Here is a 23,181-nt window from a genome sequence, read left to right on the forward strand (position 1 = left end):
AAAACACCACTATTAAGACATCGTCGTTGTACTAGTATGCTAAAGAGACTGACTAGTGAGGACAAACAATATACCCGTTAGTGGACCTGAAGCTGGATAACAAGAATACAGTACAGCAAAATTCGGCTCAAACCGCTTTCAATAGCCGGAGAGTCAGTTAGGAATCAATCAAGACATCTCATGTGTTGCAAATGACGAGTGACCAGCAGGGGGCACTTGAGGGCCAAAAAAAGATGCAGGCGTTTGTTCCGCCGGGATCTCCGCCGACACAATTCCTGTTGCTACTCAACTGATTCATTCTTGATGACACGGTCATCGGCTCTGATCCGCGCCAGACTGCATCTTGACGCTGGATGCGGATCCCTTCAACTTGTCGGTCTCGGACCACACTTTCTCCCACCGCATTATTTTTCACGCGCTCTGTCATCAATTCGTCTTGTGCTACCCAATTAAACCCGATTCAACAATTGGCCGCCGGATGTTTAACCATCTTCTCGCCCGTGCCCAGGCGAGGCTTCGGGCTTTACCGCTCCAAGGGCTCTGCAAGGTGCTCGTCACGAGTGGGCAACATCCTGATCATCCTTTGCGGTAACGTAGCAAAGTAAAGTCCCACTTTTTCTGGAGACGCTGTCGTCTCTGACAGGTGTGCGTCTGCATACGCAAAAGTGCGCGTTTGCCACCCGGTGCGAAACAAGCGTTGTGAGTCCGTGCTCCACTATTTGGCCGGCTTCGTGGAACATGTGGAGCTGGGACGCATGCAACAGAAAGCTGTAACATGAGGAGGAGCCGACACCGCGCAAGTATGGGTATGTGCGCTTGTCCTTGCAAGCTACTTATGACATTTTTCTAAATGTTCATTTTAAATAATCCTTTTGATTTGAACTTCACCTCAACCAGTGATGCTGTTGTTTTCTTTGCACCCCTCGAGGCTTCTAATAGCTGCCTTGAGTTGGATGCTGAGGTTTGTCCCTCATCGGCCATTTGACAGATTACCTGATGCTTTTTTCCTGTTTTAATCACCAATCGTTTTTCTTGCTCAAGAAAGACAATTTGCCTCTACAGTGAGAAAAACACCGCGGTAGCCAGTACATTAATCAGACACTTTGATTTAAATGAAATTAATATATGTTACTTTCTGTTTGTTTTATGTGCCCTTTCACGTTTTGAAGTGTGGTTTCTCCTTAACAGTCTCTTTGTGTGTGTGTGTGTGTGTGTGTGTGTGTGTGTGTGTGTGTGTGTGCAGGACTTCCTGTGCTTTGCAGATGGCTTGTATTCATAGCGGTGGTGCCTGTCTGGCTGCTGGCTGCTCCGAACCCCATGCGTGAGCGTCCCTGCCCGCAGAGTTGCAGATGCGACGGCAAAATAATCTACTGCGAATCCAATGCTTTCCGTGATGTGCCGAGCAATGTGTCAGTGGGAACGCAGGGCCTGTCGCTGCGGTACAACAGCCTGATGAACCTGAGAGCCCACCAGTTTGCAGGCCTCGGTCAACTGGTTTGGCTGTACCTCGATCACAACTACATCGGTTCCGTGGATGGCCAAGCGTTCCACGGCATACGCAGACTTAAAGAACTAATTCTCAGCTCCAATAAGATCACCCTGCTCAAGAACAACACTTTCCATGACGTTCCCAACTTGCGAAATCTTGACCTTTCCTACAATAAACTGCAGGTACTCCAACCCAATCAATTTGTGGGCCTACGGAAGCTACTCAGTTTGCACTTGAGGTCAAATTCTTTAAAAACTGTCCCAATGCGAGTCTTCCTTGACTGTCGCAACCTGGAATTCTTAGATATTGGCTACAACAGGCTAAGGAGCCTCACGCGTAACGCCTTCGCTGGACTCTTTAAGCTGGTCGAGCTGCATTTGGAACACAACCAGTTTTCCAAGATCAACTTTGCTCATTTCCCCCGCCTGACTAATCTGAGGGCACTTTATTTGCAATGGAACCGCATCAAACTGCTGACCCAGGGCCTGTCATGGATGTGGACTTCCCTGCAAAAGCTAGACCTGTCCGGAAACGAGCTCCAGATGTTGGACCCCAGCACGTTTCAATGCCTGCCCAACCTCCAGACCCTCAACTTGGACTCCAACAAACTGAACAATGTGTCTCAACAGACTGTCGAGACTTGGATCTCCCTCACCACCGTCAGTCTGGCTGGTAATCTGTGGCACTGTAACCCCAACATATGCCCCCTAGTGGACTGGCTCAAGGCTTTCAAGGGAAACAAGGAGTCCACTATGATTTGCACGGGCCCTAAGGAGGCACAAGGAGAAAAAGTCACCGACGTGGTGGAGACTTACAACATTTGCACAGTAACGCCAAGCCCCATTACCTCAACAAGGGCGCCTCTCACCTCTGCATTTCAAACAGAACCGCTTCCCCTTCCCACACGGCCCGAAGTGGACAAGAAGCTGGCGGACAACAGGACAGTCTCTCCTACTCCTTCGCAGGCCTCTCCTACCATCCCTTTACCAGACTCTGAGTACGTGTCCTTCCATAAGATCATCGCGGGTACTGTGGCCCTCCTCCTGTCCGTGGCTATAATCCTACTTGTTATCTATGTTTCGTGGAAGCGCTATCCCAGCAGCATCAAGCAGCTTCAGCAACGCTCCACGGTTAAAAAGCGGCAGAAAAAGGCTCGGGAGACTGAGCGCTCCTTTAATTCGCCACTGCAAGAGTATTACGTGGACTACAAGCCTTCACACTCCGAGACAATGGATGTGCTGGTTAATGGGACAGGACCTTACACATACACCATCTCAGGCTCCAGGGAATGCGAGGTATGACCGTTGCCCTCCAAAAATCCATTTCCACTGCGAGGCATGAGAGGTAAATTTTCAAACAATCTGTGGAGACAAACACGATCACCCCATCCCCCTGCCCTTGTCTGTTTTGGGATAAGGAAGTAAAGGTCAGTGCACTGTGATTTGCTTTGCAATGCTTGAAAATTCTTCAGAGCTGCTGTTCTGAGCCATGCTCTTTTATTGCTAAAATGTACTGTCATTCCCATTAGAAGCAATCCAAGTGGCAGCTCCGCTTCCTGGGCCGCACGCAAAATGAATTATGCACAAAGCAGCATAATCTTTTATTTTTGACATAACACAGGCAATTGATAGATCTTGATCTTGTCAGCCAGTGTGTTATTTATTCATAAATGGCTGCTGTCCCCCAAATGCCCATAATAGAAATGGATGAGTTCAAGTCACTGTGCAGGTGGCCCTCTGCTATCCTGTGTGTTTGCTACCTTGGTGGCAAACACACCTATCGTGTAAATCCCGATATATGTTTTCTGTCGTGTTGCATATCTTCGTAAGTCCAAAGTGGCAACCATCATAAATATAGTCACATTTATTGGCAGCATAGATTCCATTCTCCAGTAATGCCTTGAGCATTCAGTTCCTTATTACATTGCTCTTTGGTGAGATTTACTAAGTTCAGTCAGTGCAGGCTGCAACACATACAGCTTACGGTCGAATGAAGAGCCAATTGTGTATAGTTACCAAACCTGTTTCCTTGATAAATTAACTCATAGATGCAATCATGTACCCTGTGCAGACTAAAACTTTTCACTCAAAGCGTAGAGTGGGGACTAAAGTCGGGCTCTTTCATGTGAGTGACTTTAAAACACTATCTGGCGCCAAGAGAGTGAGACTGAAAGCCTTGGCGGGAAGCACAGATCAATCTGTTGTTTAATTAGGTACTTTTTTTTTTTTTTTTTGCATATGTAGCCTTTTTCTGCATGTACCACACATCTTTCTTCTTTTGTCCTGCTGCTTATTATCATTGAGTTGAGCGTGATTTAGAGCTGCTGTACGGGGGATGATTGATGTCAATAGGATCTTGGCTGAGCATTGGCGGGACCACAAGCCTCATTCCAAACACTTTAACAACGTATTCAGTAAACAGTAACAGTATACGGTACATTGGATCCTATAAACCATAATGCCATGAGGGTGAGTTTATTGAAGATGTGGAATGTTTTTTTGAAGTCCAGTTCAGAAAAAAAAAATAATTGGATGCTTTCAGAATTAAAACATCAGCAGATCGTACACACAAGGCACAGATAGCTACAAAAACGACAGATGTGGTTTAAAAAAAAACCCTTTAATACCTATAGTACACAGATAAAATGGGAGCTGCATTGCCCATTAAATAATGAAAACAGGGCAGCGCAGAGTCGACTGTTTCAGATAATGGATGGATAATGAAAACAATGGTGAAAGGTTGAATAAAGTTGAGATTATATGCCTTTGAAGTCTGCTGAGGGAAGAAACAGTCAAAAATTAAGAATACCTCTTATGTCATTCAATTCAAAATTTGATCCAGATGCCTCCAACTTTGGACAGCTAACTGAACACTTTAGCTCAGCAAGCATCAAATGACTGGGCATGTGCTGTGTTTATTTTTTGAATTCAACTTTTTTTGGGAGGTGGGGGGGAGGCTTCACTGCCATGTATGATTTAACAAAAATCTTCAGCATATCTTACGTGAGCTCACTTCAATGAGCATTGCTATGTGTATTTTTCCTCCAACAGAAGTGTTTGAACACATTTTTGGAAGACTGGCACCCAAATCGCTCAGTGTGAAAATTACTGTAACTTCATTTTCGTGCCAGCACAGGTCTAGTCTCGTTTGTTTGGGCCTGTATTGCACCTGTCTGGTGCCGGCGCCCAAAGCAGCCTCACCACTGACGCACCTGATAATTTGACGATGGAAAGGAAACTACACTCAGTGTAAAAATGCTCACATAGTCATTTTCGAAGCGGGACAATGGTTTTGTCATGTGTTTGTGAATTTGGTAGACATGCTACGCCTCAGTGGGTGTTCCTGCCGCGCCCTCTCCGCGCATTTTGCAATTTGATGACAAAAAGTTGACAAAACTTTAGATGGGTTAAAAGGTGATCTATTTTGCAGCGCAGGTTGTCTAATGCCATTTTAGTGTATTTAATCGAGGCACAGACAGACAGGCGCTCTGTGGATACGTGTGGTGGACCTCATGGTAATTAATTCAGATAAACTGTATGACACCAGTGTCAGACAATCCCTCTGAATCGTTGGAGAAATCAGTTCATTGAATGGATTATAATCATTTCAAGATAAGATTTTTATAGCATCCCGTCACTATTGTGGCGGGTTTCCCACACACACGCACAGACGGTCGGAAAGTGCAAGGCTGTCTCCAATTGTACACATCACACACCATCGACTACATCATCCGAAAGGGGAGATATTACAGTTTACATGCCAATGTCATGCACAATCTCCGGCAAGCGTAATTTCTGTTTCCGAGGATGGCGTACTCAGGTGTGCGCTCCGTACTGCCCTGATTTTTATGCAAATGTGGGATGCCGTGAGGATTGGCCCAAAGAACGTGAAGTGAGCAGAAGTACAATAGGCTGACAATGTTGGAATCTCCAACATTGTCCCAATAGAGTATTTTTGTCCAGTGGGACCATGCATTTCAGTACTTGTTGACAAAGTTTGTGATTACCTTCCTCTTTACTCTTTTGTGACAAGTAAGAGTGTTAAAAAAGGAGACGAACGTCTATCACCAACACATTGTGCCTTTATTAAAGTTAAACACTAATTTATGCAAGTATGACGCTTGTGTGTGATAAACAAATTTGAATTTCTAAGCAATCGTCAGTCGATCATCATTCAGGAACGTATTGTGTTCAACTTCAGTGGTTTGACTGTCATGTTTGTGTGTTGCTATGTTGCTGTTGCTTGAAGCATAAGCGACTTCTGTACCGCTTTGTCGTGCATTATCTGCCTTTTGGGTGTGTATGTGGATTTAAACAGTGATATAGGATGTGGGTCACATGAAAGTACATTGTAAACCCGTACTAAGACGTGCAAAGTAAATCCAGCGAAGTTCTACCATCCCTTTCTTTATCCGGCCAATGTGATTTCCATTAATATGACAGGTGAGACATAGGCACACAAGCAGCTAAGTCAGCCCTTTGTCAGATATATGTGGCAAAACATTTCTCAAATACAAGGGATGCTCTAGGTACAATGGCCGGCTTTTCAATCTTGCACCTTTCATGTGTGACTGTGGCATGGGAACATTAAATGGCAGACCTAATGGGGCTCCTGCTCACGAGAATAACTAATAGCCCATCAGAGGTAAGGAGCTGCGACTTCCCTCAGCTTTGTTATTCCTTGCCCTCTACAGCTTAAGGGAGCAACCCAAGCTGTTAAAGATGTAATGGGATTTTTTTTTTCTCCTAGCGCCATGTTTGGCTCCAACTATTGGAAATGCAGCAACACACAGAACAGAAAGAGGCTGTCTTAACATGGTCAGGTTTTGTGTTGGAATTACACGTTCACAGATAATGTTACATTATCCGGTTACACCTTCTGATTCCTATGATCTTCCTGTTTACTGGCCATTGTGACTTGTATCAGAACACCGTGTTGTATGACACCATGAAAAGTCCATTCAAGGGCTGTGTCACAATAAAAGCGATGAAGGTGGCTTTTCACAGGAACTCAATGGCGCGCAGAGTGTCAAGATGGATGAAAGTCACAAGCAATCCTCCTATTCTTTGTTGTTTTTTTTCCCCGCATAGCAAACGCATAGCTGGAGAGGAAACTATATCTAATGAATTCAAAGCCTGTTACATTTTTCCCCATGGCCTGACCAGCATTTTCACTTAAGCATCGCGATGGATTTCCACCAGCAGGCTGGCCCCCGCACACTGAAAGCTCAACTTGAACAATGTTGAATCTGATCAACACTTTGAACGCGCGGAGATCCGCAGTCTTGCTGTGGCACATCTACTGACGCGCTCGCACAGCAGGCGCATCTAGTTGACGTCCACCCACAGATCAACCCCTGCGGAGGTAGCGCAGATGATATCGAGAAAAGTACCTTTATCTCAGCCAGCGAGGTGTTTGTAGACTTTGGAATATATAGCAAGCATTAGCCAAATGAGCATAGCCTGTTCAACAATAAATAACCCTTTCAGTGACAGCGGTTACTACAGTGGACAGCTTATCGTGTTATCAGGTTACAGGGTGCATGAAAGGGTTAATGTCAGGGGACATGAAAGTATTGGCACCGCTGTGAACAAAATTATTGGAAAGCTTAGCCATGAAAAAAGAAGAGGATCTGAAGATGGAAGGAAAATGGAAAATGTTCCCCCTCTGTGCAGCCTGAAAAGATTATACGTTTTTTTTTTTTAAGGGACACTTTGTCACGGTTGATTTGTTTGGGATCAACAGGTGGCTCTGTAGGGCTCCTCCTACAGTGGCACACCTGTTGGTCATCATGTCATTAGTAGGTTTTCTGTTAAAAGGACTCCCGGCCCGACCACTCGGTGTCGGGTCATTGTAGCTGTCACTATTGCTGTCATTGGTTCTGTTGCTGACTCTGTTCCTGTTAGAGTTTTGCTTCTGGCATGGGTTTTTGTTACTTTGGATTCTTGGTTTGTTCTGGATTTAGTTTTCTCAGTATTTTGTTTGTATACAGTTTGTCAAGTTCACCCTCCCTGCTCCTCCCTCCTGCCTGCTTTTCGGGGTCCTCCACCCCCCCCCCCCCCCCCCCCCGCGCCACTTTTTGAGCATTTAGGATATTATTTGCACTTTCACATGCGCAGCTTTCTGACAGCTCTTCTGGTCATTGCCAGAGGTGGCGAGCCGGAGGTTGGTAGAGCCCACAGTCTCAAAAGTAAAGAAATTTTCACACTGATTAATTAATATGAAGGATGGTGGAAATAACGTGTGATTTGCCGGCAGAAGTTGACACTTACTCGTGCCCGCGGATCTTTCAGTTTCGTTCCACAAATCGGACCAACTTTGTCCATCCTATATGAAGTTGTGATTTTTATGAATACACCAGAACGGGGTGCTGTAAACTGTATGTTTTTGGATTATGATTTTCATTTGATTAAGCTGCTTGAATACTTTTAAAGTTGTCTTCTTAAATAATTTTTATTATTTTTTATTAATTACATTTTTGTACAAGTGGTTGAAGTTGCAAAGCTTAAAAATAATGCTGCTGGGAAGAATATCTTTATACGCTCAAGGTCGGGACATGCGCGGCAACTGAACATTGATATCACCGCAGCTATAGAAGAAATTGAGCAAAAGAAAAGAACCAAGGTAAGTTAATATCAAGGGCACTAAAATTACAGCTCATTCTTCACAACAATTCTATTTATTATTATATTTATTTGTCTTATTAGGCAAAAAAAAAAAAAATTGTGTAAAGCATCATACATGCATTCTGCTGAGATGTAACTGAGATTGTGCAGTTGTTCGTCTCTGTGTGCCCTGCAATTGGCTGGTAACCAGTTCAGGGTGTCCCCCGCCGACTGCCCGAACACAGCTGGGATGGGCTCCAGCACACCTGCGACCCTCATGAGGATAAGCGTTTCGGATAGTAAATGAATGAATGAATATATTCTAAGCATTTCCTTGTTACTAAACCCCTCATGATAGTAACTTAAACAATAGTTTATTATTGACTTCGTTATATGGTTTCAGTCATAAGGGCCCTCCAAGTGAAACGCTAACTAAAATCTGGCCCGCGACAAAAATGAGTTTGCCACCTCTACTTCCGAACATCTGAAGTGGACTTCTTTTAATTTTTTTATTGAGCAGCCCATGTATACCAAAGAGATTAATGTGAAGACTGTCTGACTTTAAATCAAACACAAATTTCCTTCACCAAGATTTCAGGGCCATGTGCAGTGAAATATTAAGGCTGTGACAAAATAAACAGTGAGACAGTCAGACAGAACAAGGCTCAACATGCTTTCCTTTTTAACGGTTTGGTGAGCTTTGAATTATTTGGGACTCCATGAGGTCTGAGATCCCAGTTCTGAAGAGAACTTGTAATACAATAATTGCAGCCATTACTTGCATTTAAAAAAAACGATGCAGGCTAATGCATGCGCTGCTACATTTTGCCTTCTTCATTAAAACTTGACAAGTGCGAGTTCTGCTTTCAGAACAATGGATAGTTCCATTTGTCAAAGTAGCCATTTACCAGTCACTCAATTCATCCTAGCACTATGTCAGCCCATGCAAATGAAACTTGCTATTTGACATTGCAATTTTGCAGACATCTCAAGCGTGACTTTATGTGTGCGTGCGTGTGAGTGTGAGTGCGCGCGCGTTTTTATGTGACCTCATAATGAACAGGGAGCAAACTCTAATATAATTCTAATATTTTATTTTCTTCCTGCCCCAAAGCTTGGGTTGGGGATTTCAGGGACACTCCACGAAACTTGGGCATAACTGTAGCAACCCCTGTCCTTCTTTTGGGTATATAAAACATTATTGTCTCCTGTGGATGGAGGTAGTGTTTGCCTGGAACACATTGTGCAGCTGTGTGCACGTTATATTGGCCGAGTATTTGTTTGCTGTTTGTTCGTTGGGCATGAGATGGAAGCTGTCGATGATTTAAAGTGTCAGGAATAAGAAACAAAGATCAGCCTTTGCAATGTTGTGCTTTGACTTGCCAAGACAACAGCTTGTACTTCGCCCCTGCAAAAATGCACGTGAGACAGGCATGCTCATGACTTGGGAAATCAAAGTTCATTTTGCTCGTGTGGAAAACCCTTTGAGGGAAAAGGAAATGTGTATGTGTCCTTGAACTAGGGCTCAGTAATATTTTCTTGAAATAACACATTTTTTTTGTCTCACAAAAATTTTATTTTCTAATTTTAAATGATTTTTCCAAAAAGCCAATGATAGACACAAAGACAAAATGTGCTTTTTGGCCCTTCTGGGATTTGCTTTATTTCACCTGAAACCAAAAAAGCTCTGAAACCTTGAGGCATGAGTTTCCAACCTGTAAATGGGCATCTTGTCTTTGATAGTTTGCCTTCAACTGGCTCCTTTCTTGTCATACGCAAAACCATGCGAAAATGAGTCCACTCATGTCTGTGTCTCAGCAAGAACAAACCTCCCTAGTTGCTTTTTTAGAACTTGTTGCTAGAGGGGTGGAATAAATAAAAAACTAACTAGACAACTCTGACTGCTTTTGCAAACAAGCTCCTTGCTGTTTACAGCAAGGGCAGGCTTTAACTACACATAAAAACAAAAGTCCATGAGTTTCAACAACAACAAAAAAATCAGTCTGAGCAACAAACTCAAATTACTGTAATTGCTCATGCCTGTGTAGTGAGAAGTAACGCACCCAATATTTTTAGGCAGGTGGTCCAAGAGTTTGCCGCCACATGTTGAATCTTGACATTGTCAGAAAGGTCCTGAGACAACGGGCCCTATTTTCGTGGACAGTCTACATCGCGGAAGCAGAACTTAGTCGCTGGAGTCCATTCAAGAAATCGATGCATGCCAATACGTTTATAAGGAACGGCCGGCAAATTGCCACGAGCAGATGATATAAAGAGATCACAGATCACTGCTTTGCAGTGGGCACTTGGGGACTGATCGTTTGTTCATGTGTGACGCCCCCCCACCTCCCATAGTTGTGCCGTGGCCAAGGATCGAATGAAGATGATGGTCATAATAATGTGTTCAATTGATTCCTAATATGACTCACAGGGTTCGATGCACGCTGTTGTCATATTTATGAATGAAATACATCTACCCCACATATTGTAGGAGCTTAGAATCTGTCAGCACCTCAATCAAATTCACCCAAATTGCATTACACCACAGTCATTCAGACAAAATTAGGTAAAAAAAAAAAAAATAAAAAAAAGAAGTAAAATAAGAGAGCCAGTTAAAGAGAAACAAATGAATGACTGAGAAATGAATTAATCAGCGACTAGCTAAAAAGGAATACTACTTAGATAAATAGTCCCATGAATAGTTAAGGGGACAGATAAAATATCACGTAAAGGCTAAACTAAATAAGTGTGGCTGGAGCCTCCTTTTAAAAATACAATATCAACAGTCTGTGGTCTGATGCCCTCTGGCAGGCTCTTCCAGTGGTGCGGCCAATAATAATAATAATAATAATAATAATAATAACAAAGTACCCGTAATACATTCTGACATTGACCCCAAACATTTTGAGATTTGAAATTGGTGCATAGTTGTTAATATAGCTTTCAGACTTTGAATATTAGTCGATTGTGTAGTTAAATCTATTGTTGTACCACAAACAAAACAAAAATGAGCAAGTTGTCTGACTTCCGGACTTTCTGCGCTGAATGAAAAAAAATGGCAGTGATCCAGTTGAATGTCTCTCTCTCGCTCTCTCTCGCAAACAAACAAACAAAAAAGTGAATGGTTTTAACTTTCATGAGCATCTTTGAGTCTAAAATTGCCTCCTTTTGTTCCTGTCTCGTGTCTCTTTTCATGCGGTGATATAAAAAAAAAAGACACCTGTACAAAATGTTTTGTTCCACAGGGGCCGTTGCTCAAGGAAAGAAACATATAAAACTATGAAAATGTGTTTTCTTTCTTCAATGCAGATTTGAATCCATTTGTATGAGAACGACTGTAGTTTACAGCTTATCGTGTCAGCAGGCCCAATATTATGAACACCACATTTGGCCTGTTTACCATTTATTCCCATTTTTAAATACTGTTCAAATCAACACATCTGGCGTTTACTGGCTCCAAAAAAAACCCAAAAATAAAACAAGAAATGTCTTGAATACACAGACACAGGACAGAATGATGAGCCTTTGATTAAAAATGTTGCAGAGGGAGTCATTAGCAGTAATCAGACGTCACCAGCTCACGTACGTGCATGGCTGTGTGTGAACTGAGCTCTCTCACCAAAACAAACCCACTCTTGAGACGTGTATGATTCAGACTAATGTCAGACATTTCTTTCGGAGGCGCGATATCTTCTTTTCCTGAGGAGGTGGAATATGTTTAGCAAAGTGAGAGTCTGCAATCTACAGTGAAGGTACAGTGACTCGTTCAAATGAATGCAGGACTCTTTCGCAAGCACAAGCTTCACTCATGCTTCAACTAGGATTCCTATAATGATGTTGGAACTAACTCAACACTACATCTGACTCTTGTAAACAAATAAAGTTACTCCATGTTTCCGATGATAAATGTGTCGTCTTTCGCTGCAGGTTAGATGCGCTTGTTTACACCGTTCGTACAATGTGATGCCGTCGGTGTCTCTGATCGATCATGACTCACTCGAACAGCCAAATGATTGTCGCGGGTGGATCACCGAGGACGCGTTTTGCTGCAAAGGAGAAAAGAATGAAAGTCATTGCTTTGTTAACCTCCAAACCGCCGTTTGAAATTGAGGTCAGCACTGATTGACAACATCATTAACTCCGCAAAGCAATTGATATTAGGCGATTACCTAGTCCTTCACTTAAAGCCAAGATCAAATTAAGCTGTCCGTTCTAAACAAATCATGTGAGTCTGTCGTCAGTGTGGTGCAAAGTTTTCAAGGCCACACTGCGAAGGCACCGGTGAATCAGCTGACACCAATTTTCTGATAATGAAAATCTGACACTCCAGGCACTGAAAATAGAGGATTTCAATAATCAGCTGGATGATGGGGGGTGTTATGGAGCATTCCTCAAATTAAACATCAAGAGTCTTGAGTTGCCGGCAGAACAACAACAATGTTTTCTGATCGCCTCTTATCTGCAGGAAACACTGCAATCATCTACAATTTAAAAAAATCAAAGCAAATCAGTTTCATATTGTGTAGCTTATGCTTTGCTTCGATTCATTAACAAAGAAACCTAGTCCAGTGCAATAGAATTGCGAATGAGTCACCGCCATTTTGAGAGATATCCAGTCCTCAACTTACATAAGTACCTTTCCTTTGCAAAGTTAGCATCTTAGCCCCCCCGTTGCCTACTAATTTTTGGCAACATGATGACAAATGACATGAAACTTGTTCAAAACATTTTTCTGTCGGAGAGCACGTTGACAAATCATCCGACCATCCTTTTTTGTTTTCTGTTTGCCCTCATCCTGTTTCCACTGGAATGGAGCCGATCAAGATAAGGAAACTCAAGGTGTTCTTTTTCTTAAAAAGGAGAATAACATACACATTATAATCCCTCAAGGCTAAATTTAATTCAGAAACACTTCTGCTGCGCCCCTTGAGCTGAGGGCCGGAGACAGTATTTTTCTCAAGGGAACCTCAACAAGTGCAGTCTTGCAAGTCTCCACAACTAGTTGCCATTTTTATATTTGTCAGCTGCAGGACTCATACAGCCAACTCCAAAGCCCAAGAGTCTCTCGACATGAGCTACTGCCACCATCATACAGATCAGTTGGAGTGAATTTATCTAAGTCGAACACTGTACGCTGCAATGGGACCAAAATAGTTGAGAGATAAGGTCAAACTTTTTCACAATTTACAACGTGTCATAGTTAAAGCTAAGGGATACCTCATGTAAGATGTCAGCAGTAGCAAGACCCTAATTGTATTGTAGTTGGACTTTGCAGCGGTGTAGAGCTTCAAATATGCAACTTGCCTGCCAAGTAGGCAAGTCTTTCTCATACAGTATTGCAATCAGTCACAGTCAAAATATTAGAAATCACTCTCAGTATGACAATACTGGATAATTGTCTACTCTTTGCAAAGGCATGTTTTTGATCCATCTCTTATTTTAGTGATATTGTGTTGGTGTAGATCAGGGGTGCCCATTACGTCAATCACGATCGACCGGTAGATCGCAGACTGGTCCCAAGTGGATCGCGAGGGCTGTAGAGGAGAAAAAAACAAACAGGCATTTGTGTGTCTTTGTGCATGTTAATAATATATATATTTTTTGTGTTAATGTACACTGCACCCTAATCACCCTACCAGTCTCATTTTCACAAAAGTATGAAAAAAAAAAAAACAAAACCATATAATAAAGCAGCTAAATCTTTAACATACGGTGGTGCGTGACCTGCGTCACTGGAAGTGATCAGAGCTGTTGCGCTATATCTTTTGTCGTTATCATTATTCTCATTCATAGTTTGTTTCGTGTACAATTCACCGAGGGCACCGGCAAAGAATAGGAATCGAGAGGGCTGAGGGAAGCACTTTAAACGGTACGCGTGAGCTCTGATAGTTAACAGGCTGCAAATGTGCGTCGCATGCCTCCGTGTCAGGCTGTCGCTCATCATGGCGTGCGTGTGTATGTGCGTGCGCGGTAACGGGTCGATCGCGGGAGATTGGTTGTTCGAAAAGTGGACCTTCGGTCCAAAAAGTTTGGGCACCCCTGTTGTAGATGTTACTTTAGGCCCCATTGGTTCACATTCAGCTTTACGAGGTTGCATGTCTGACCACATCCCTGACAGGAGCGCAAATGTGTTAGGACACACATTTAACCACCTCCTTCCACGAATATTTTATGTGCTCTGATGTCATTCAGCGTGCTCCCTGTTGCTCATCAAAGGGCATCAGTCAAAAACAAATGAGCAGACAATGAGCGAAACTACTTGCCCATAGGACAAGACATGTTGAACTCTGTGGCTTTGTAGCACATTATGTCGCCCGGCTTTACTGTTAAAGCTCCAATGTCTCATCCGCTGAAACATTTCCAGTGTACAATAACTTCGGGGGAGCACATCTAGTTTTGGTGTCAGGCACGCTGAAAGATTGGCTCACAGCTTTACAACGCAATTCAACGATCCGTCTTAAAAGAGAAATGCATTATAGAAGAGGCAGTGAAACCAATGTGTCCACTGACAGGGGCCTCAATCGAGTGTAATGCAATTCGCCGCCTTGATACGTGGCGAAGTGAGCCAGGGCGCGTGTGGCTCACGCGCCGCTGTTGTCTTCGAATGCGACCGGCTCACTTCTCCTTCTGGCAGCTGTTGAAATGCATTCAGGCAAATGGCGGAAATCACAAACTGCGGTCCAAGCGGATGCGCTGATGCTGGGTAATCACACCTGGCATGCACCGAGTAAGAGTATTAAAGGTTGCATTTTTCCCCAGTAAATGAAGGCCAAGACGTTATCTCCCCAAAGAAAAAGGATTTTTCGCCGTAATGTGTGTATGCCAAAAATGTGCATCGCATATCACGTGTCGTGCTGTCGCAGCACACTTATCAGTCAGCAATCGCATGACCTGGATTCCCCCTGATAATGTTCCTACTCAGTCATTCACTGATTCTTCATCTTAAATGGGATTTGACATCTTATCTGCCACTGAACGAAAAGTTTGGCTTCACACACAGAATGAATAATGCAACCTAAAAATAATCCGCATAAAATTGTTTTGTTCACACTCCACATTCATATTTCAACTCACCTTGAAGCACTTCCTGTTGTTTCTTCCTCATGACTTCATAACCATTTGATTGATTTAATTATGACGTTAGTGCGGCAGAGCTGCTGTTGTTTAGCCTCTTGAGGCCCGTTCAGCCAATGCGGCGATTCTAAAGGAAGAAAATGAAGTGTTGAAGTATTACACCTCACTGCATCCGAAGAGAGTGAGAATTGCAAATGTGTCTACCATAGAGTTGTATTGTCGACTCCAATGACGGTTTTCAGAAAGAAGTTTTCATTATGTGTCAGTGAATGAACAAGACAGATAACAAAGACAGACAAATGTTTTGACATGCACGTCTCAAAAGACTGTGAAAGATGTGAAGGGACGTGTGAATGGTTGTTTGTCAATCTGTCTGCCGCCTTTGGCTGGTGACCAGTCCGCGGTGTACCTGTTTTGTTGCCCAAAGTCAACTGGGAAAGGCTCCAGCTTACCCGCCGTCTTGATGAGAACAAGCGCTGCAAAAAAAAAAACAAACAAACAAAAAAAGAAGCATAGAAGTCAACGGTGATCACTGAACCAATTAAGTTTGACTTTCGGCATTTCTTAAATTGTAGAATAATTCAGTGCGAAAACAGGATTAAACAACGACAGGATTCTACTCGCTGCAGATTGAAAAAAAGAACAGCAATAGTCTAATGTGAACTACTTATTAATACTTAATTCTGTCTGGCTCTTTGCTGAAATTGCACTTGCTTCCACACTCCCATCATGTGTCCCTTGTCACAAAGGTAAAATTAAAAAGACACCTCTTAAAAAATGCTCAAGAGAAAAAGTACGAGATGTTTTGTTCCCAAGGAGTTATCCAGGCAGAAATCAGAGTATACATTAAAACCCAATTTTTAAAGTCATTTGCGGGGAAAACATACAAACTGCACATGGAAAAGCCAAGATTCAAATCCCAAACTTCAGAACTGTGAGGCACTCGATGACCGACGTAATGTGATGGTGCCGATACACATACTATTTCGGGTAGCATTCACGTAAATATGCTGACACTGAAAAAAAAAAGAAAAAGATTTTAACATTAAAAACGTGTTAAACTAATACACATTATTTACTTGTTTTTGAGGAAAACATGGGAAAGTTACATCGGTTTACCACATGTACAAATTATGTACATGTTTGAATTAAATTAATAAAAAGGATCTTTTTTTTTTTTTTTCTTTTTCATCGTATGTTTCACTGGGAGTGCTTCAAATTTTGCTTGAACCGCGTTGGAACAAAGGTCCCAAAAGGTGACGTGTCAAGTCAAACTGGCGTATGAAATAAAACGACAGATGATCACAGAAAAAAATGGCAATTTGAATAGGCACCGCTCGGACAGACGAGTTAAATTAGAAGTTTGAACAGTTTCTTTCATGGATACCTATTCGACTTTATTCATTCTAAACCGTTTCTAAACAATTGCAAACAGTTTCCACTTCCCAGGTGTCTTAAGAACATGTCTGCAGGTCAAGGGTCAAGAATTACAGACAGATTTGCAGAGAATATTCTTTTTCCCCCCCCTGGTGAGCCTGGCTTTCTTTAGCCTGACAGCTAGAAGGCTGGATCTCGTTACCGCAGGCGGTGCCCATCTCCTCTTCCACCTCGATGACAAGTGGTTGCGTTGGCCAGTTTCTTGCTTTCAAAGAAAAATGGCAATCGGAACAGATTTAAGAATTCAACATTGTAGCAGTTTTATTGATATCAATATAGGTTGCCCTCATTTTTCTTTCTTTTCGATGAAGGGCCATCCACGAAAGCACGTCAACAATTGTCAGCTCAGAAGGGTTCGTCTAGAAAACTGGGGGAGAAAACTTTAAAATCAATTTGACAAGATACTTTGGGCAAAGAGTTGACATAACGCATATCTTATGACAACAGACCAGAATGCTGAAACATCCTTTCATGCATCTGTCATGAGGGATAAATCACAGCAACCCTGTCCTACTCACTTATTCTTTTCAAATCAGAATACCTTAAAATATATACTGTATGACCAATAACACGTCATTTTCATCAGGGTAAATTATTTTCACAGTGCAAAACCCTAATACGGTGCGTCAGTAAATAAACATCCATCCATCCATCCATGATCTGAACCGCTTCATTAATTAGCAATTGAGGCAATTTTTGCCCACCTCGTGCTTGCCCACAAGGGAAATTGGGCTGTTTAAATTTATTAAGAGGGTGTTCTAAACCTTCTCAATATGAAACATGTCAGAAAATAATGACTGTTATGATTTACCTCTATAGAAAATACAACTGAGTGAAGTAAAAGGTTAGCCCAGAACGGCAATAAATCCTTCACAGTTATGGCAGCGTTGGGGCTTGAAGCAGTGCCGTTGCTCTCCAGTGCTCTCTCTCCTTATTAATATGGGCTTGCCGGTGTTGGTAATTGCAAATACTGCGCCGTGTAAAGTTAAATATATGTGCACAAGCAGTGAGCCACAGGGCACAGGAGCACAGATTTCCACCGACATCCGTGAGTGAACATTGACAACGACTGGAATGGCTAAAATGAAGAAAAGTTGACCTCATCGCAAAGTATGAAAATAGGTGCGAGACTTTATTCGGAAATATCAAATGGGACTTCAAATGTTACATTGAAGTTGTTGAAAAAATTCTTAAAGGTGAACCAGATGAATCTTGGATGGACACAAACACTTCTTCGCTTTGCATACAAATGGACATTTCAGCGAACACATTTGATTCTACTTGCCTGTCCACTGTGTGGTTTGTGTGCCCTCGAGGGTGATTTTCACTCTCGTCACATCGCGGTCCCACAGAAAAAATTCCGTCCTGTTCCAGGCCCACATCATAGTAAAAAACAAAATAATCCTGTCCTGTCCTGCTCCTGGTGAAAACAACTCCCACTCCCGTCCTTCTCCAATTCAGAATGACTCCTATTCCCGTGTCGCTCACATTCTGGAGGTCAGCTACATGAAAGATGGCTGCGCATCTCTTCGAGTTCTGTTTTTTTTTTTTTTGTCCCACTCTCGTCTGCTCCCTTAACTTTTCTATCCTGTACCGTCCCAATCCTGTGGTTAAAGGTAAAATTTGCTCTCGCCCTGTGGGAATCTCGTGAGGTTTCCGGGACCCGGAGGATTCCTGAAAAAATGTCAACCTGTAGTGGCCGCTGAACACGGGTCACAGTTTTATTTGGATCCAATTTTGAGTTTCTTTATGTGAAGTCTCAACTTGGCCAACAAGAGTACCTTTTCAGTGTACAAATTATTTTTGTATTTTTTTTTTTCACTGGGTAACAATTGAGGACTGGGAGAGTCCACCTAGAGTGTTAGAGGCAGTTTTCTGGAACTTTTTTTTTTTACTGGGTAACAGCAGGGCATGCTGTCTTTGGGCAGTAGGCGGGGGACACCCTGAACCGGTTGCCAGCCAATTGCAGGGCACACACAGACGAACAACCATCCGCGCTCACACTCACGGCTAGGGACAATTTTGAGTGTTCAATCAGCCTGCCATGCATTTTTTTGGAATGTGGGAGGAAACCGGAGTACCTGGAGAAAACCCACGCAGGCACGGGGAAAACATGCAAACTCCACACAGGAAGGCCGGAGCCGGAATTGAACCCTGCACCTCTGCACTGTGAGGCCAACGTGCTAACCAATCAACCAACGGGCCACCCTTAATAATCTCTCTCTCTCTCTCTCTCTCTCTCTCTCTCTCTCTCTCTCTCTCTCTCTCTCTCTCTTTTTTGCAGTTGGCCTAATCCATCATCAAATCATTTCTCGGCGTTTTGCCAGCAACAACATAATTTCAATGTGTGAAGAAAAAATGATTGGGGAAGAGATGTAGAATTATTTGTTGCTGTGTAATTTGGTGTGACATGCTTTGTGCGCAGGCGGAAGGCAGAATTCAACTAATTAACTAACAAGTCGGTTTTCATTCGGGATGCCAATGTCACCTTTTCAGCCCAAACCAATGCATCACGCCTTTGTTCAGGACAATTTTTCTCTCGAAAGCCTATCTGGGAGCCGCGTAATGCACGCTGATCATTGAAGTGTTTCCGTAATAAACATGTCGAACGTACCAGATTTTACTGAGCAGACATCAGGCAAATAAGAAGCCTGAGCTCGGTGCTGGCTAAGAAATGAAAATAAATTTGGACTAACACAAAAGAAAAACAAAAGTGTTTACAGAATGTGAGGCTCCTCATCCAGGCAGAATTAGATGTGCAATGACTGAGCGGAATTTAAACAGACCTCAGATTTCAGGCTTTTGTCTCTTCAACTCTCCATTCCCTTCATACTCCCACTCTATGTTTCAGTGCAGAGTGCTTTTTTTTTTTTTTACCTCTCCAATCACCACCTCGTCTAGGTATTTTTTCCTGAGTAGAAAAATAAGCAAAACAAAACAAATATGGTTAAAGAGAGTAGATGGGCATGGGGTCAGAAAACTGCTGATTGTCTTGTTTTGGCCATAAACACAATGGCTGTTAAAGCACTGAAGCTTTACAGAAAAAAATCACACAAAGGTACTTTGAAAATGACCACACCGGGAAAAATGTGATAAAACAATCTTCCGGGAAATGAGCTTTCCATTCTCCTCCATTGTTGGAAAATAACTTCAAAATAAGTCAAAAACAAAAATAGATGGGGGAGCTGAAATTGAAAATAAAGCGTGTACAGCATGTTATCACGAAACGATGGAGAGATGGACTTTATGTGTAGTGCCCCAAAAGTGAGCACACTTGTCTGATTTTGGCATGGTAACGTGTTTTAATTTGATTCAAATATAGTTTACTAAACCAAAAATAAATAACAACAAAATGCTTTGAAAATGTCAAAGTTGAACAGTACCGAACTGAATTTCCTGGAAGAATGTCCCAAAGGTCATACTGCATGTGATGTCATCGGAAATACAATTCTGTAAGGTAGATAGGTCTGTTTTGGCTAAAGCAAAACGTCTTGGCTAAACGTCAATTCGAAAACAAGAATGAAACGTACAATGCATGGAACCGAGACGTGTTCCAACAAATATGCAAAGATTCCACAAAGCGTTCTTTGGAGGTATCAGTGTGGGGATTCTTTCAGAGACAGGAGCAGAGACATCTCATCAATTGGAGATCAGTACACTGTATTGATCCTGCAACCCATGCGTGTTTGACAAGATTAAGACCTCTATGCTTTTTTTCGGATCACGGTCAATCCTGATTTCCAAAGAGCTCTTTACATTTACCACCAGAGAGGTCATGTGACTGCATGGCACTAAATGGAGTATTCATCCTGGTTCCCTTTTTATTAATTTGTCCTTTATTTAAATTCTGATTCATCAAGAATAATGATAGTGTTATGTTTTTGTTTGGTTTCCGTTTGCTTTTGTTCCCTCATGAGCCCTTTTTTTGTCGCCACCTGTTCTCGTCATCCGGGTCCCTTGTGTTTAGCCAATCAGCTCCCTCAACCCTTCGTGTCTTGTCCAGGTGTTTCTCGTTATCTCGTCACTTTGCTTGTATTTAGTTCCCTGACTTCTGTCAATCTTTGTTGGGTCATTGTGAGTGTGAACATGCGTGTGCTCCTGTCATAGTTTTGTTTGTTACTTTGGTTCCTTGTGATTTCCAGGACTTTGTTTGAGTACTTCGAGTTAGTGTTTTTCCAGTATACTCCTGAGTCCTGTTTGTATTTTTGTTCAATACATTTTGTTCAGTCCAACCTGCTCCTTCCTGCCTCCTTGCTTTTTGGGGTCCTCCAACTACCACCTCGCAAAACTTGACAGATAGGAATTTGAAGAAGCCAATTGGAGTTCATTGTATGTATGAATTGTAATGTCTGTTTATGCGTAAAGCGAAGAACATTTTCAAGCAGTTTCCACGTAAATCAGGATTTTTTTCTTCCATTCAGTAAAATGGCAGATTCTGAAGGAGAGATTATTCACTCACGAATTGCTCTTTCAGCTCACTAATTCCATTACAAGGTCATTATTTTGTTTGTCGTTTTAATAGCACCAACAAAATTGTTGAACAGGATGAAGGGCAGGAATAATTGGCCCTATTTATATGAGTCAACAGTTTGAACATGGTGAAATAGCAGCCAGACTTTGAAGTGCAAAACTAATCTTTGAATTTCCCACCTGATTATGCCATTATGAACATTGATGCTCTGAGAATAAATCTCTTTTGGCTCCACGTGTCAGTAATGGCGGCGATTTGGTCCCTTATAGCTGCAGATTACAGGCAGGATTAAGTGCTGCATCTACAGCTTTGAGCCTGAGCTCATTAAGTGAATGTTGCCTGAAATTTTACCAGGCCCAAGATAAGGAACAGGAGTGTATGTATAGGGAGGGAGGAGGAAAGAGAGAGAGAGAGAGAGAAAAAAAACATACAGGGCCTTGAAAACGTATTCATACCCGTTGAACTTGAGTCCATCCAATAGACCAACACAATGTAGCACATAATTGTGAAGTGGAACGGAATTTTAACTAAATGAAAAGTATGGCACGCATTTGTATTCAGCCGAATGTGCTCCAATACCCCTAAATACAATTTAGTGCAATCAATAGTCTTCAGAAGTCACCCAATTAGTAAATCGAGTCCACTGGTATGTCATTTACTCTCCGTAAACTGATCATCAACTGATCTCTGAAGGCCTCGGCAGTTTGTTAGGAAATACGGGTGAACACTAGTACTAAATCACGAAGACCAGGGATTTCACCATGCAAGTCGGGGATAAAGTCGTGAAGACATTTAAAGCAGGGTTGGATTCTTTCAAGAAAGCAAGCTTTGAAGATTTCAAGGAGCACCGCTCAATCTTGTCATCCAAAAACAGGAACTGTACAACACAACTTCCAAAACAGTCTGCCTAAATTGACGGACTGAGCGAGAAGAGCACTGGTTGAAGAAGCAGTTCTTCAGCACCATGCCTCGTGCACTGACTAACCTCTTAAGTAGTTTCAGATTTATGTCCATATATTTTTTAGTATACTTATTATCTTTTTTAGTAGAGATAGACTCTATATCATTTTCATCATTTTTTTTTTTATTCTCATTTAAAAACAGTGACACATCACAGACAGCCCACATTGTTGTTTGGAGTTGACAAGAGGTTGTTGCATCTCACGGCTGCCCACACACACACACACACACACACACACACACAATGAACAACAAGTATGTGTTTGAGTCATCCTCATGCAACTTTCAGCACGATATATATTTTTCTTTTACAGTTATCTTGTTTTCCAGCAATGATTTTAATGAATGAAGAACCCACACAAGCTATCATACCTTGCAGTCATGGATGGATTATGAAGGCAATAAACTGTGTGTGTGTGTGTGTGTGTATACACACACACACACACACACACACACACACACACCCAACGGTGAGAATGACGGGCTGTTTGTCTGTCTGTGACTTCTGAGAATATTGTGATGAAACAAACAAGAGGCTCGGATCCTTGCAAGTTCCTAATTGTTTAGCCTTCCGTTTTCACGCAGTTGCTTTAAATTCCAAGGGCACCTCATTATGTAAAGCTTTCACATTGAACATATACTAAGTGGCATGTTTTCTTGTTTTTCTGAACATGTTTACACCCCCCCCCTCCCACACACACACACACACACACACAGTAAATACCTGGTTGATATTAAACATAGGCTGGATAAACAATAAGCGTCACACCCACACAAATCACAACATTATGTGGAGTGATGACTCCAGATTGCTGTATGTGTGTGTGTGTGTGTGTGTGTGTGTGTGTGTGTGTGTGTGTGTGTATCTGTGTGTGTGTGAGAGAGAGGCTGAGTGCCTGTCCACAGTGATTCCCAGCTTTCCGCCCAATGCACACTGGGATTAGCTCCAGTCGTTGGACATGGATGAGATTTAAAATGTAGGATGATGACAACATATGTTTATTGTCATTGTGGCAGACTAAGACAAGTGTGTTTGCTTGTTGTTCAGTGGAGCACAAGACAATGGGAACAGTGTGGCTGCAAGTAATGCAGAAGCACAATATGAAACATATGGAAGCATGATCGCTGTAAAAAAAAAAAAAAAA

At 42.3% G+C, this 23,181-nt stretch overlaps 1 protein-coding gene across 2 annotated transcripts in view; it reads left to right on the forward strand.

Annotated features, from left to right (window-relative positions):
- The first annotated feature begins 293 nt into the window (after positions 1-293).
- Positions 294-23,181, forward strand: part of LOC109511666 (leucine-rich repeat transmembrane neuronal protein 4) — a 49,181-nt gene continuing 26,293 nt past the window's right edge. Inside the window, exons 1-2 of one of the 2 annotated variants that reach the window (XM_019862908.1) lie at positions 294-806; positions 1,244-2,784. In XM_019862908.1, the coding sequence (XP_019718467.1) occupies positions 776-806; positions 1,244-2,784 (1,572 nt within the window). In that variant the 5' untranslated portion in view covers positions 294-775. Of the gene's footprint in view, positions 807-1,243; positions 2,834-23,181 lie in introns of both variants that reach the window. The other variant, XM_019862909.1, reaches the window with a different exon arrangement.

Source organism: Hippocampus comes, unplaced genomic scaffold, assembly GCF_001891065.2.
Source record: "Hippocampus comes isolate QL1 unplaced genomic scaffold, H_comes_QL1_v1.1 scaffold147, whole genome shotgun sequence".
In the NCBI taxonomy this organism is placed as follows: domain Eukaryota; kingdom Metazoa; phylum Chordata; class Actinopteri; order Syngnathiformes; family Syngnathidae; genus Hippocampus; species Hippocampus comes.